At 41.8% G+C, this 16,112-nt stretch overlaps 2 protein-coding genes across 14 annotated transcripts in view; one reads left to right on the top strand and one right to left on the bottom strand.

Annotated features, from left to right (window-relative positions):
- Kiaa1328 (KIAA1328 homolog) overlaps positions 1–7,471 on the bottom strand; it is a 299,019-nt gene extending 291,548 nt beyond the window's left edge. For 6 of the 12 annotated variants that reach the window (XM_003751756.6, XM_017601011.3, XM_063277515.1 and 3 more), the window contains exon 1: positions 5,226–5,523. In XM_003751756.6, the coding sequence (XP_003751804.2) occupies positions 5,226–5,523 (298 nt within the window). Of the gene's footprint in view, positions 1–2,768; positions 4,366–4,808; positions 4,948–5,011; positions 5,146–5,225; positions 5,524–6,590 lie in introns of those variants that run through there. The other 6 variants (XM_017601012.3, XM_039097035.2, XM_039097032.2 and 3 more) reach the window with 6 other exon arrangements.
- The window catches only part of Tpgs2 (tubulin polyglutamylase complex subunit 2), a 56,943-nt gene continuing 46,444 nt past the window's right edge, over positions 5,614–16,112 (top strand). Inside the window, exon 1 of one of the 2 annotated variants that reach the window (NM_001014147.1) lies at positions 5,614–5,776. In NM_001014147.1, coding sequence (NP_001014169.2) covers positions 5,695–5,776 — 82 coding nt within the window. In that variant the 5' untranslated portion in view covers positions 5,614–5,694. The remainder of the gene's footprint in view (positions 5,777–16,112) is intronic. The other variant, XM_039096955.2, reaches the window with a different exon arrangement.

Here is a 16,112-nt window from a genome sequence, read left to right as displayed (position 1 = left end):
ACCCTGTCTTCAAGGACGAGCAGGTAGGGGGTGTGGGTGGGGTAAGGGCTGGGGCTGTAGAGGCTTACCTGGAATGAGCAAGGCCCTAAGAGCCCTCTCTTTTACTTTATATCTTTAGTCTAACACAGAGCCTTTACATATAGTAGGCACTCAATAAATGTTTGGTGTTTGAAATGTACTTGAAGAAAAAAAATGAGAAAAATAATCCAAGACAATGGAACAAAATATGCTGCAGATAGCAGTGCTTTTAATTATGAGATAAATGCAGGGTGTCCTCCAAGGATGTGCTGCCAACAGGTTATTTTTCTAGATCATTCACAAAGGAGCCTGCTCACAACTGGGAGAGAAGAGCCGGAATGGAAGTGGAACCCTGCTCAGCTTCATAAGCTCGGATACTCCCCTCCTCCTTCAGCCCTGACCAACTTCCACTCTAACTCTCAGATAACAATCTGCTTTCTATTGCCTTAAGAAACAAACTATGGACCTCCACATTGTCCCTTCTTGCTAACAGAAGTGTTCACACCCCAATCTATAAGCAATGGAGACCTTACACACACACACACACACACACACACACACACACACACACACACACCCAAACACCTTTTTTTAAAAAAAGGAAAATAAATCCCCTAACTCTGCATCCTATTAGTACACTTCCCCCTTTACAGCAAAACTTCTCATGAGACTTTCCATTGTTTCCACTTCCTCTCCTAATTAGTTATGAACCTATCCCAATCAAGCTTTGATTCTATCAACCTAACAAAAGTATTTCTAACTCCCCAATATTGGTGAACTATTAATTCATAGGCTTCTTTGCATTGATCAATGAATAGCATTTGATATAAATGATCACACACCAAAATTTGTTAGCTTAACTTCATAAAAACAGCACACTCACAATTTCCTATGACTTTTATAACAATCCTTGCTCCTTTCCCTTCAACTCCTCTAGCCTACCCATTCTCTATCACTTAGAGATTCTCAGGACCTCTGATTTGGAGTGTTTTCTTTCCTTATTCTACTGGAGATCTTATTCAATTCTCCTGTCTTTATATACTATCAGTATATAAAGAAACTTGATTTCCGCCAAGTTAATCTCTAGCTCAAGTCTACCTGCTAAAGTTAACACTGACATACATACAGTCCTGAGGACTAAAGTCTACCTGCTAAAGTTAACACTGACATACATACAGTCCTGAGGACTAAAGTCTACCTGCTAAAGTTAACACTGACATACATACAGTCCTGAGGACTAAAGTCTACCTGCTAAAGTTAACACTGACATACATACAGTCCTGAGGACTAAAGTCTACCTGCTAAAGTTAACACTGACATACATACAGTCCTGAGGACTAAAGTCTACCTGCTAAAGTTAACACTGACATACATACAGTCCTGAGGACTAAAGTCTACCTGCTAAAGTTAACACTGACAGACATACAGTCCTGAGAACTAAAGTCTACCTGCTAAAGTTAACACTGACAGACATACAGTCCTGAGGACTAAAGTCCTTACATTCATCTCAAAGATGGCTCCTCATATAGCCTTTCCCATACTCTTAGCAGCTCGGGCCAACTCCAAATCACAGTTAGCCTTGACTTTTATTTCTTATCTCACATTCCGAAAATTCTGATGGTATAACCCTCAACATACAGCTACAGTCCAACAACTTCTGACCAACAATGTGACATAAATCCAAATCATCTTTTTTCTCTCACCAGAATTACTATCATTGCCTCCTATCTGTCCTCTCTTGTTCCCACAAAAATTCCTCAGCATTCTACTTTTTACAGAGGTCAGAATGAACATTTTAAAACCCTGTGTCATACCTATTCTGAATAAAAATTCAAATTTTACAAAGCCTACAGTGCTCAGGCTCTGACCCTTCCAGCCTACTCCTCTTCTAGTTCCTGTTACACCCCCCTTTACTCCTGGTGTCTTAGTCAGAGTTCCTATCCCTGCACAAACATCAGGACCAAGAAGCAAGTTGGGGAGGAAAGGGTTTATTCAGCTTACACTTCCACATTGCTGTTCATCACCAAAGAAGTCAGGACAGGAACTCAAACAGGTCAGAAAGCAGAGGCTATGGAGGGATGTTACTTACTGGCTTGCTTTCCCTGGCTTGCTCAGCTTGCTTTTTTAGAGAACCTAGGACTGCCAGCCCAGGGATGGCACCACCCACAATGGGCCCTTCCACCCTTGACCACTAATTGAGAAAATGCCTTAGAGTTGAATCTCATTTCCTCAAGGGAGGCTCCTTTGTGATACCTCCCGCTTGTGTCAAGTTGACACACAAAGCCAGCCAGTCTAACTGGCGTCCTTTAATTTGTCAGTGACTACACAAGCTCCTGTGTCAGAGACTTTTCGTGTATGAGTTCCTCAGCTACACAGCTGTTTCTCAGAGTCTCCGGATGCACTCAGTCATTATCTTTAGGCCTTTGGTAATGCACCACTTTTTGGCTGAGGCCTTCACTGCCTAACCACATAGGTACTTAAAACTGCACAGTTCTCTCCAAATGTGACCCCTTTCTCCACTCTTCAACCTTTATTTTTCTGTGAATCACTAGGCATTTCGTTTATTCATAACCTTATTTCTCTAAAATGTTAACACAAAAAAATTATTTCTAACCTGTATATCTAATTTTGTATGGATTTCCACACAAAAGAATACCTAGTTTATATTAAGCCACTCACAAAGGGATAAAACTGATACTTATTTTTATGAGGTATGTTCCCAACAACTCTAATTACTAATTTCAACAAACCTTTAAAAAATTAGCATTAATATTTGTCTCTTCCAGCACATCATTTGGCAGCGACACAGGTATATGCAATTACTATTGACCATGAAGGTTTGCAGATATATTCATCTTACATCAATGTGAAGTCTTCATCTATTCATATTTAAAAACTCAATGGCAGAGATGATAATTATTGCAATGTTTTAGGCCACTCCCTTGTAGTCCAAAACTGTTAATATTATTATTAATACAGTTAATCCAACAAGTACACAGTAATAATCAAATTAGGTACTGCAGAAAGAGTATCCACTTATTACATTACTACAAACTTTATGGATTAAATAAAAAATAAGTTTACAACATAAGATTATGTTTTACTAGATGATCTAACCATAAAATGCACATGGTACCCTCATTATTCACACATAACATGCCAAAATACTGTGTCAAATAGCACTGCTAAATCAAAATGCTGAAGATACAAACAACTTTTCTTAAAGGCAATGATCAGTCATTGATTATCTTCTCTCATATGATAGAAATTGAGAAATCTCTCATTCACATTTAATTGTTTAACAGAAGCAATGAAAAATCTTTCACTCAATAATATGCAAAGAATACCAGATCATAGGTGCATTTGTCTTTTTTCCTAGGGAAAATTTTACCATGGTGTGGTCTGGAAAATGATCATCAATGTGACAGAAAAAAAACCCAAGATCCAAAGATCAAATGGTTCATAACTAACCATATTTTTTCAGCAAATATTCAGCAACAATGTAACTCAACATAGTTGTACGCAATATGGAAATAGAGAATGAAAGTATCAGAGGCTAAATGTTAATTGGTCATTAGATGGAAAGCCTTTGGAAATACCAATAACTTTGGAGATACCAATAATTTTCCAATTCCTCTCTTACATCTGAATTTCTATAGAACATAATTACCATGACATTTCCCATACAATTTCAGCTTCTCATCATTAGTGGATACATGGAAATGCTTTATGCTTTAGAGTAACTATTCAGCATGTGAGAAAATGCAAAAGATAGAGACTATATTACCACTTCTATAACAAATGGTGAGTGCTATGACTACATAAATGCGCTGAAGGCTACTAACAACAAGAGCAAAGGTTTGGACCACAGACTGTTAATTTGTTCAGTCCCAGGGAAACAGACCGTTACCACCTCCATTCTATATTAGAAAAATACCATTAGCTGTTATAAGCAAATGACTCTGTTTCCTAAGGAAAAGACTGATCTCAATTTCCGACTTTCTAATTCAGTACAGTGGTTCTAATGCACATATTTGCTTCTTGACTCTAATAGGTAAAGGGGGGAAAAGATTTGCTTTGAGAGTGCGTCGGTATGCTTTTTTCTACAGGACATGTCGGTAATTTCATTTGCTTTTACCCACCTATCAGAGACAAGAGAGAATTCTGTTTTAGAAAGTGTACAACTCTAGACAGTCAGCAGCACAGAAGGCAAAAGTATTCCTCTCCGTACACATGAAACTCTAAGCTAGGTAACTCAATAAAGGGAACGGGTAATACAATCTTCTAAGTTTCCCTGGGAGCTAAGTAGAATAGAATGTCCAGAATGATTCTGCCAAAGGTAACAGGAACGCCTAAAACAATGTCATCACCACTCCTAGCAAACCAACTGGCCTCTTTGCAGGCACTCAGAAACACTGATTACACTTCCTCCCTTGAGTAACGACCCTACAGCAAGGAAGTATATAAGCCAGACGAAAGTTAAGGATCAAGAGCTAACCTAATCCTAGAATTGAACCATTGCGAAATCTTGTCAGTTACCGAACTGGGAATTCTAATTACTGCGCGGCTAGAAAGCTTCACAGCTTCCTGAACAGAAACAATCCCCAAACTTCGATTTCCAACAGGGGTGACCCACAATCTAGTAAATCAACACGGCTTCGAGGCATTTCCTATCTTATTCCCTAACTAGCCCCAGCAGAACTGGTCCCAATGAAGCCTCCTAATGACGCAATAGAAAATACAGCATCACTTAAGGGCCTTAGGAGACCAAAAAGAGCAAATAAAATCACCTGATTTGCTCCTACTCGGTAATTCCAAATTAAGAGAAAAAGACTTCCAGCCCAGCTACCAACTGTGTTCACCCACACTTGTTCTCCCTACCACTACAGGCTCACTTCACACCCTCAATCAGCCTCACTGCAAGGGATGGCAGAGGGGCGCTTCCAGACTTGGCTGAGACTCCCCGATTACAGGCCATCTTTGCAGAACTCACAGCTAAGGCGGGCGGGTTACCCATGAGCCAGAATTCCCACCTAGCGACACTTGGTCGCCAGGTGATGGGCGAGTCGGGCACCCAGCCTGAAGTGGAAAGGCCCATCCCTAGCCCGGGGTCCGCGCCACGCTTCTCTGGCCCACACAAAGCCTCGCGCCCCCGCCCTCGCCACCCAGGAGGGCGCGGCGCCCCCTAGCAGCGGGGCAAAGGATACAGTCGCGGCTCCAGAACGCGGAGCCCGGCAGGGAGGGGCCCGCCGCGCCCGCCATCTTGAAACAACCGCCACTCGAGGCGTCGAGTCGGGGCCGCCACGCCCCGACCGCCAGGCTCCGTCCCCATTGGCCACTCGGCGCAGAGGCCCGCCCCCGCTTGCGCCTCCGGCCCCGGCGAGGGGAGAGGCTCCGGGCCGAGGTGAGGCGGGGTTGCGGAGATGTGAAGTGAGGCCCGGGCCAGGGTCGCGGGAACGAGCGCCCGGCGGAACCGCTGCTGCCAAAGCCGCCCGGGCCGCCCATCCTCTCCTGGCGGAGCCCTCAGGCGCTGAAAACTACAACTCCCGGCATGCCCTGAGCCCGACGGCCGCAGACCTGAGGCGGGGTCGGGCGCGTCAGCCGGCCGGCCGGCTGTGCACGGCAGCGCCGGGGACTGGGCCCGCCGCTGCCGCGCGCGGGGTGAAGACGCGTGCCATGGAGGAGACACCGCCCCCAATGCAAGCCGGCAGCAAGCCGCACCTTGAGAAGTTGACCCTGGGCGTAACTCGCATCCTGGGTGAGTGGAGTAGGACAATGGCTTGAAAGAACGAAGGTGCTGCGCTGGGTGCTGGGTGCATTGCAGCTAAGCTGGACCTATCTGCAGAGGGCATCCCTGCTGCGAGTTCCTTAGATGGGGAGGGAAAAGGGAGGTATCTAACCCGGCCGGGAAAGTGGGTGCTGAGAGTTCGGGATATTTGCCTTGCATCTGCAAAACGGAGTAGAGAGGCAGCAGGCACCTGGAAGCCGGGGGACGCGTCTCCCAGGAGGCGTCCTCAGCCCAGGTTGTATCCTTGAAATGCAAGTCCTGCTCAGTAGCAGAGTGAACTGCAGGACGGATGCTGCCAGTATCCCAAGGCAGCCGATGCCCAGTGTACAGCACCGAGTCGTGGAAAGGAACCAAAGCTGGCAGCGCTGAAGGGGTTGAGAGTTGTTCTTTTCGTTGTACGCTGGTTAAGTGACCGCCTGTACTCGAGCTACACTGATAAGGAAACAGAGTGCGGGAAACAAACTAACTTCTAAGCAACCCCAAACAAATCAGTTATCTCTCAATGACTAAGTTACCAGAGGCCTAGAGATGTCTGGTATTTCTGGGAAGTTAAGAAGAATCATGTTCCAGGATAAAGGAAGGGGGGAGGGGTAAAGCTGTCTTACATGTCCAGAAAATGTTTCGATGCTTTGCTCTCACAACTATAAAGAAATTGAACTTTTCTCTCCAGTGATCCACAAGTTCCCTCTATCATCTGTTTTCATCTTGCAGTGATCTGCTTTGACTACTGCGGACATCTCGCTGTTGAGGCTGTAACTTTAAAAACACTTAAGGTTGTTCTTACCTGTAACCATTTTTAGTTTCCTCCACCTGGAATTATCTCCATCCCAATGTCTCCTGTTCTTTGTCTAAATTTCTGATCGAAGTATTACGTCTAATAAGCCTTACATACACCTTCCCATATTGCTCTCTCGTAAACCTTTTTTTTTTCCACCTTATTAACAGCTATGAGCAGTGTGTGAAATTATGTGTTTTATTTGGTCCTTTTCTGTAGTAGAAATCTGAGACCAGGCTGATTTATTCTAGGAATGTGTGATTTGTTTAATATGTAAAAAAAAAAAAAAGGATGTAAATAGAATGTTAGTAGAACAAAGGACAAAGCCTACATTTTCAGAAACTGCCAAAATGGTCCTTGACAAAAATCCAGCACTTTCTTGATTGAAAAATGGGGGGGAAATGTTACAAATAGAATATACTAGTAATATTGACATATGTCTGTAATTCCTTCACGGGGAAAGGAGTATGATGACGGTGATCACAAAGTCAGGCTGAGCTAATAAGATTTTTTCCCTCAAAATAATAAAAAATAGAATAAAAAACGTTATCTTGATAAGGGGCATCTGTGAATAATCTCACAGTCTTTTGTGTTGAAGGACTACCTGCTTTACCCTTACGCTCAACACCACAATATGCTGAAAGGGCAGCAAATGGTCCAGGTGTGCGGATTCACTAGGCTCATTTTGCCCCAGCAGAAAGAGATAAAACAAAAATCAACAAAGGAGAAAATGCAGGCAAGGAAGCTAATAAAAAAGAAAATTATGTGAGCGTTTTCAAGAGTCTTCTCACTGAAACCACACAGGACATACTTAATTTGTCTAGCAACACCTTTGTAACAGTATGTCTAAAGTGTCCTCTCAAACTAAGGAGTCCAGAATTTCCTTTACCTAGCATGTACCAACTTCCAGTCTCTCAAAAGAAAAATATATTCCACACTTTATTTGCATTCCAGTTTACAGATAGTGAGACATTTTCATCTAATGATGAGGGAAACCTCACTGAAATCCAGCTTCTCAAAGGCCATCCAAGGTCTTGTAAACATCTGCAGTCTCCACTCTACTATGCTTGATTTTTTTCAATTCTAGCATTTCTACTCAGCTTTGTAATAGAAATTATGGCCAGGGAAGTAGGCAGGAAAATGAAATCAATAATAAGAAAACTAAAGATGCCTGTTTGCAAATTATAAACTCTTACAAATTAACCCTAAATAATTCACTCACACACACACTATACAGTAGCAAAAGGCAATACAAAAATGAAATTAAGTTAACAAAGAAGTCTGTGACTTTTGCACTAAAACAGTAAAAGTCTTTTGAAGGATATTAAAACTAAAATGAGTGGGAAGAAATGTCATCTCTATAGAAGAGAGGTTTTCCCCAATCTGCAATTACTACCAACTCTCAACACCTCTGTTGCAGAGACAGACATATTAGCCCTAAAATTAAATGTAATATGAGGCCAGGAATCCCCAAAACAATCTTGGAATAGAACAATGTTTTTCTCTTTGAAAATTTACTACACTGGAGCTTACTAAACATTTGGGAGATGATATTGGTGACCATCTAACAATGTGAATAATTATCCCACTGATGTCTACACTTAAATGTGGTAAAAAGGATAATGTTTTTGTACCATGTAGTTGCTACAATAAAGATAATAGATCCCTGGGACTAGAGTTACAGTTATGAGCTGCCCTAGTGGTGTTAACAGTGAGACCTGGGTCCTCTGGATGAGCAGCTAATTTTTTTTCCTTCATCTTTATTAACTTGGGTATTTCTTATTTATATTTCAATTGTTATTCCCTTTCCCGGTTTCCGGGCCAACATCCCCCTAACCCCTCCCCCTCCTCTTCTATATGGGTGTTCCCCTCCCCATCCTCCCCCCACTACCGCCCTCCCCCCAACAATCACGTTCACTGGGGTTTCAGTCTTAGCAGGACCCAGGGCTTCCCCTTCCACTGGTGCTCTTACTAGGATATTCATTGCTACCTATGAGGTCAGAGTCCAGGGTCAGTCCATGTATAGTCTTTAGGTAGTGGCTTAGTCCCTGGAAGTTCTGGTTGGTTGGCATTGTTGTTCATATGGGGTCTCGAGCCCCTTCAAGCTCTTTCAGTCCTTTCTCTTGATTCCTTCAACGGGGATCCCATTCTCAGTTCAGTGGTTTGCTGCTGGCATTCGCCTATGTATTTGCTGTATTCTGGCTGTGTCTCTCAGGAGAGATCTACATCCGGTTCCTGTCAGCCTGCACTTCTTTGCTTCATCCATCTTATCTAGTTTGGTGGCTGTATATGTATGGGCCACATGTAGGGCAGGCTCTGAATGGGTGTTCCTTCTGCCTCTGTTCTACACTTTGCCTCCCTATTCCCTGCCAAGGGTATTATTATTCCCTTTTAAAGAAGGAGTGAAGCATTCGCATTTTGGTCATCCTTCTTGAGTTTCATGTGTTCTGTGCATCTAGGGTAATTCAAGCATTTGGGCTAATATCCACTTATCAATGAGTGCATACCATGTGTGTTTTTCTGTGATTGGGGTACCTCACTCAGGATGATATTTTCCAGTTCCATCCATTTGCCTACGAATTTCATAAAGTCATTGTTTTTGATAGCTGAGTAATATTCCGTTGTGTAGATGTACCACATTTTCTGTATCCATTCCTTTGTTGAAGGGCATCTGGGTTCTTTCCAGCTTCTGGCTATTATAAATAAGGGAGCAGCCAATGTTCTTAACTGCTGACCCATCACCCCAGGCCCCCTTAATTTAGGTTTTAAGAAACTTAGAACTAGTGAATAGAATTTTAATATGATACAAACAAGAAGAGTTGATAAGAATTTAATAAAATGTGTTATGTAGATATGATCAAGTGGCAACAGCCTCAAAGTATTTGTAAACAGTTTACAAGATATCTAAAAAGAACTCTAGAAATTGAGCAGTTAAAGACACTCTAAAGGGTTCCAACTGATGTTTCTTTGAACCATATCTATATAAAGGTGACAGCCATACGTCAAGTAAGCAGATCAAAGCCACAGTTAGATACTACTATATCTCCACTAGCTTGGCCATAACAAAGACTGGCATGAGTTTTGTCAAATATTTGTGAAATTTGCTCAAACCCTCATGGAGTGTTGACGAAATTATAAACTGGCACAGCAACTTTGGGTTTGACTTTTCCTCAGAAGATTAAACATGGAATTACTGTATGATTCAGCAATTCCACTTCTCTTGATTTATCCATGAGGAAAAAAGTCATTTACATACAAATATTTGTTCCCAAATACTCTTAGGAGTATTACTGGTTAGCAATATAAATTGAAAACCACTGAACTATCCAACTAATGGATGAATGTAAAAATAAAAATAAGGTATAGTCATACAATAGAAAAAATATTACCTTAATTTAAAAGTTTTTTTCTCACATAATATATCCTGTGTATTATAATATATACAGTTTCCCCTCCCTCTTCTCCCAGTTTCTCCCCACTTCCCCTCCCACCCAGATCCACTCCTTTTATGTCTGTTATTGGAAAACAGTCTTCTAAGGTATAATAATGAAATACAGCAAAATAAAACATAATAAGATGAAACAAAAATTATCACAGCAGAGTTAAACAGTTAAACATGAGTAACAAAGAGAAGGAAAAGAGCACAAGAGAAGGCACAAAAATCAAGACCCACTCTTCACATACTCAGGAATCCTATAAAACCACTAACCTGGAAGCCATATATACACACAGGGCCTGGTGTAGACCTTGGCAGGCCGATGCAGCTCATTCTCAGAGTTCATATAACCGTTAATCATGTTGATTAGAGGCCTTGTTTCCTCGGTGTCCCTGTCCCCTCTGACTCTTACACCCTTTCTTCTTAGTCCTCTTCAGCTGGGTTCCTTGAGCTCCAAGGGGAGGGATTTGAAGGAAACATCCTCTTTAGGGCTGAGTGTTCCGAGGTCTCTCACTCTCTTCGTGATGTCTGGCTGTGGGTCTGTGTTTGTGCACATCTGCTATAGGAGGGAGCTTCTCTGATAGTGCCCAAGCAAGGCTCTGATCTATGAGTATAGCAGGATGTCGCTAGGAGTCAGTTATTGCTAGTTTGGGTTTTTTTAATTTGTCTTCATTTGCTGTTTTGGTTCTTAGAACAGTGGGATTTGGTTTTACCCTAGGTCCCCCGGCTTCTAGTCACAGGTTCTTGGTCACCCAGGTAGTGTCAGGGTAAGTGCCATCTTGTGAAGCGGGCCTTAAGCCAAATGAGATATTGGTTGATTACTTCCACAATTTTGTGCTACCATTGCCTAGCATATCTTGTAGGCAGGACACCATCGAAGATCAAAGGATTACTGGATGGGTTGGTGTTTCAGTTTCTCTTCTGGTAGCTTCCAAAGTGCTTTACTGTACCAAGGACACCATCATATAGAAGTGAAGCTCCATTCAGGCACCAGCTCATCTCCGCCATGTTTAACGAACTGTGTTGGTGCTGTCTTCAACAACGTACCCTTAGTTTGAAGAGAGCAACTTATCATCTCGGCAACAGCCTGGATCCCCAGGGGAGCCCTTTGGCCAACAGCTCAATTAAATGCGACCAATCCCAGTACTGAAAGCTTCATTTGTGCTGAGAGTTTGATGGTTGGGCTCTATCTCCACCCTCCCCCCTTTTTGGCAATTTCATTTAGCTTGCCTTCATATATGTGAATATTTCAGGAAGCTTCTACTGTATTAGGTTTCCATACTATCTCTCAAATGGCCCTTAATTTTAGCTGTCTCACTCCATATTCCCTCCCTTGTCCTCTTTCCTTCTCATTCCCACTGATCCTATTGTCCCATCCTACCCCCCAAATCCATTCATAACTATTGTGTTTCCATTCCTAAGGAGATCTCTGCCTACACCCACTCCCAGTCCCTTACTCTAGTCATATGGTTCTGTACATTGGAGCTTCGTTATTGCTGACTTGACAGCTGGTGCCCACATATAAGCAAGTGCGCTCCATGCGCGTCTTTCTGGGTCTGGATTGTCTACTTAGGATGATTTTTTTTTCTTGTTCCATCCATTTGCCTGCTAATTTCATTTTTTCTTGACAGCCGAATAATGTTCCATTGTATAAATATACCGCATTTTCTTTATCCATCTCAGTTGTTTCCAGTTTCTGGCTAATAGGGTAGCAGTGAACATGGTTGAGCAAGTGTCTCTGTGACAGGATAAAGGGTCTTTTGATAGATGCCCAAGAGTTACCACTGGGTCTTGAGGTAGATAGAGCTCATCTTCCTGAGGAGCCACTACACTGATTCCCTTAGTAGCTGTACAATACTCCCACCAGAAGTGGATTAGTGTTCCCCTTATTCTACATCCTCACCAGCATGAACTGTTACTTGCTGTATTGATGGTGGCCATTCTGACTGATGTTAAGTTGAAATCTTAAAGTAGCTTTGATTTGCATTTCCCCGGTGGCTAAGGATCTTGAATATTTCTTTCAGTCTTTCTCAGCCACTCTAGTTTCCTTGTAACAGTAAATTGTTAAAGCCTGCTCTACGCTCCCTGCAGGTGCACACGCTTCTCCTGCACCTGTCCAAGAGCTCTGGGTTCACAAATGAGCGACATGCACATGCAGGCTTATTTTTAATATGCTTAAACTAGCTGAATGGCTGGGCACTTTCAAACCTCCCTGCAGCTAGCACACTCTCCAAGCCAGTATTCCCGAGTTAACACTTACTAAATCTATACTTTATCTTTGCTACCCTAGACCTTTCTGGGAAGCCCTTCTGGGGCTACCTTTCCCTTTTGAACCTACATTTTGTCCATCTCTCACTGTTGCTCCTCCTTCCCAGCATGGTCCGTCCTAAACCCCTGTCACATGGAATCCCACCTCTCTTTCTCCTGCTTTCTTGCCCAGGAATGCTAAGAGTCCAGCCTCTGTCTCCCTGCCCAGCCATTGACTGCTAGCCATTTTATTTCCCAGTCAGAGCCAGTTGACTCAGGCTTCCTTTAGCCTACATGCTGACATAGCAAAAGGTTTTTAGGTAACATAATTAGCATGACCACACAAGCTGCTACATTTCCTCTTTTAGGAATTCTCTGTTTACCTCATTCTTTTCTTTTCCATTTATTTATTTATTTATTTACTGGAGTTTTTACATTTTTACATTTCAAATATTCCCTTTCCTTGTTTTTCACACATAAGTCCCCCTATCCCATCCCCCTTCCCTTTATCTAAAAGGGTGTTGCCCTGCCCATATATCCACATTTCGTGTTACCCGCCCCCCACATTCCCCTACACTGGAGGTCCAACCTTATCAGGACCAAGGCCTAATCCTTCCATTGGTGCCCAACAAGGCCATCCTCTGCTACATATGCAGTTGGAGCCATGGGTCAGTCCATGTATAGTCTTTGGGTAGTGGTTTAGTCCCTGGGAGGTCTGGTTGGTTGGCATTGTTGTTCTTATGGGGTTGTAAGCTCTTTCAACTCTTTCAATACTTCCTCTAATTCCTCTAACAGGGGTCCTGTTCTCAGTACAGTGGTTTACTGCTAGCATTCACCTCTGTATTTGACATGCTCTGGCTGTGTCTCTCAGGAGAGATCTATATCCAATTCCTGTCAGCATACACTTCTTAGCTTCATCCATCTTATCTGGTCTTGGTGGCTGTATACATATGGGGCACATGTGGGGCAGGCTCTGAATGGCCATTCCTTCAGTCTCTGCTCCAAACTTTGCCTCCATATACCCTCCTATGAATATTTTTGGTTCCCCCTTTTAAGAAGGATTGAAGTATACACATTTTGGTCATTTTTCTTCTTGAGCTTCATGTGGTCTGTGGATAGTATCTTGGATAATTCAAGCTTTTGGGCTAATATCCACTTACCAGTGAGTACATACCATGTGTGTTTTTCTGTGATTGGATTACCTCACTCAGAATGATATTTTCTAATTCATTCCATTTCCCTATGAGTTTCGTGAAGTCGTTGTTTTTGAAAGCTGAGTAATACTCCATTGTGTAGGTGTACCACATTTTCTGTATCCATTCCTCTGTTGAAGGGCATCTGGGTTCTTTTCAGCTTCTGGCTATTATAAATAAGGCTGCTATGAACATAGTGGAGCATGTGGCTTTGTTGTATGTTGGGTCATCTTTTGGGTATATGCCCAGGAGAAGTATAGCTGGATCCTCAGGTAGTGCACTGTCCAACTTTCTGAGGAACCTCCAGGCTGATTTCCAGAATGGTTGTAGCAGTTTGCAATCCCACCAACAATGGAAGAGTGTTCCTCTTTCTCCACATCTCTCTCCAGCATCTGCTGTCACCTGAGTTTTTGATCTTAGACATTCTGACTGGTGTGAGGTGGAATCTCAGGGTTGTTCTGATTTTTATTTCCCTGACGACTAAGGATGTTGAATATTTCTTTAGGTGCTTCTTAGCCATTCTGCATTCCTCAGCTGTGAATTCTTTGTTTAGTGCTGTACCCCATTTTTTAATAGGGTTATTTGAGTTCTTTGTATATTTTGGATATTAGCCCTCTATCAGTTGTAGGATTGGTAAAGATCTTTTCCCAATCTGTTGGATGCCGTTTTGTCCTAATGACAGTGTTCTTTGCCTTACAGAAGCTTTGCAATTTTATGGGGTCCCATTTATTGATTCTTAATCTTAGAGCATAAGTCATCGGTGTTTTGTTCAGGAAGTTTTCCCCAGAGCCCATGTGTTCAAGGCTCTTTCCCAGTTTTTCTTCTATTAGTTTGAGTGTATCTAGTTTGATGTGGAGGTCCTTGATCCACTTGGACTTAAGCTTTGTACAGGGCAATAAAAATGGATCGATTTACATTCTTCTACATGCTGACCTCCAATTGAACCAGCACCATTTGTTGAAAATGCTATCTTTTTTCCATTGGATGGTTTTAACTCCTTTGTCAAAGATCAAATGGCCATAGGTATGTGGGTTCATTTCTGGGTCTTCAGTTCTATTCCACTGATCTACCTGTCGTCTCTGTACCAATACCATGCAGTTTTTTTATCACTATTATTCTGTATTACTGCTTGAAGTTAGGGATGGTGTTTCCCCCAGAAGTTCTTTTATTGTTGAGTACAGTTTTCGTTATCCTGGGACTTTTATTATTCCAAATGATTTTTCAAATTTCTCTTTCTAACTTCATGAAGAATTGAGTTGTAATTTTGATGGGGATTGCATTGAATCTGTAGATTGCTTTTGGCAAAATGGCCATTTTTCGTATATTAATCCTGCCAATCCATGAGCATGGGAGCTCTTTCCATCTTCTGAGATTTTCAATTTCTTACTTTAGAGACTTGACATTCTTGTCCTACAGATCTTTCACTTTCTTGGTTAAAGTTACACCAAGGTGTTTTATATTATTTGAGACTATTATGAAGGGTGTTATTTCTTTAATTTCTTTCTCAGCCTGTTTATGCTTTGAGTAGAGGAAGGCTACTGATTTGTTTGAGTTCATTTTATACCCAGCCACTTTGCTGAAGGTGTTGGTTTAGTAGTTCTCTGGTGGAACTTTTGGGATCACTTAAGTATACTCTCATATCATCTGCAAATAGTGATATTTTGATTTCTTCCTTTCCAATCTGTATACCTTTGACCTCCTTTCATTGTCTGATTGCTCTGGCTAGGACTTGGAGTACTTTACTGAATAAATAGGGAGAGAGAGTGGGCAGCCTTGTCTAGTCCCTGATTTTAGTCAGATTGTCAGATTGCTTCAAGTTTCTCTCCATTTAGTTTAATATTAACTACTGGTTTGCCATATATTGCTTTCATTATGTTTAGGTATGAATTCCTGATTTTTCCAAGATTTTTATCTTGAAGGGATGTTGAATTTTGTCAAATGCTTTCTCAGCGTCTAATGAAATGATCATGTGTTTTTTTATCTTTGACTTTGTTCATATAGTGGATTACATTGATGGATTTCCATATATTGAACCATCCCTGCATCCCTGAAATGAAGCCTACTTGATCATGGTGGATGATCATTTTGATGTTTTCTTGTATTCTGTTTATGAAAATTTTATTGAGTATTTTTGCTTCAATATTCATGAAGAAAATTGGTCTGAAGTTCGCTTTCTCTGTTGGGTCTTTGTGTGGTTTTGGTATAAACTTTATTGTGGCTTCATAGAAGGAATTTGGTAGTTCTCCATCTGTTTCCATTTTGTGGAATAGTTCGGACAGTATTGGGATGAGGTCTTCTATGAAGGTCTGATAGAATTCTGTACTAAACCCTTCTGGTCCTGGGCTGTTTTTGATTGGGAGACTTTTAATAACTGCTTCTATTTCTTCAGGAGTTATGGGGTGTTTAGATGGTTTATCTGTTCCTGATTTAACTTTGGTACCTGGTATCTGTCTAGAAAATTGTCCATTTCCTCTAGATTTCCCAGTTTTGTTGAATATAGGCTTTTGTAGTAGGATCTGATGATGTTTGGAATATCTTCAGATTCTTTTGTTATGTCTCCCTTTTCATTTCTGTTTTTGGTAATTTGGATACACTCTGTGCTCTCTGGTTAGTCTGGCTAAGGGTTTATCTATCTTGTTGATTTTCTCAAAGAAC

The sequence above is a fragment of the Rattus norvegicus genome, chromosome 18 (genome assembly GCF_036323735.1).
Source record: "Rattus norvegicus strain BN/NHsdMcwi chromosome 18, GRCr8, whole genome shotgun sequence".
Taxonomy (NCBI): Eukaryota; Metazoa; Chordata; class Mammalia; order Rodentia; family Muridae; genus Rattus; species Rattus norvegicus.
Note: the sequence above shows the minus strand (reverse complement) of the source record. Positions and strands in the feature narration are given on the sequence as shown.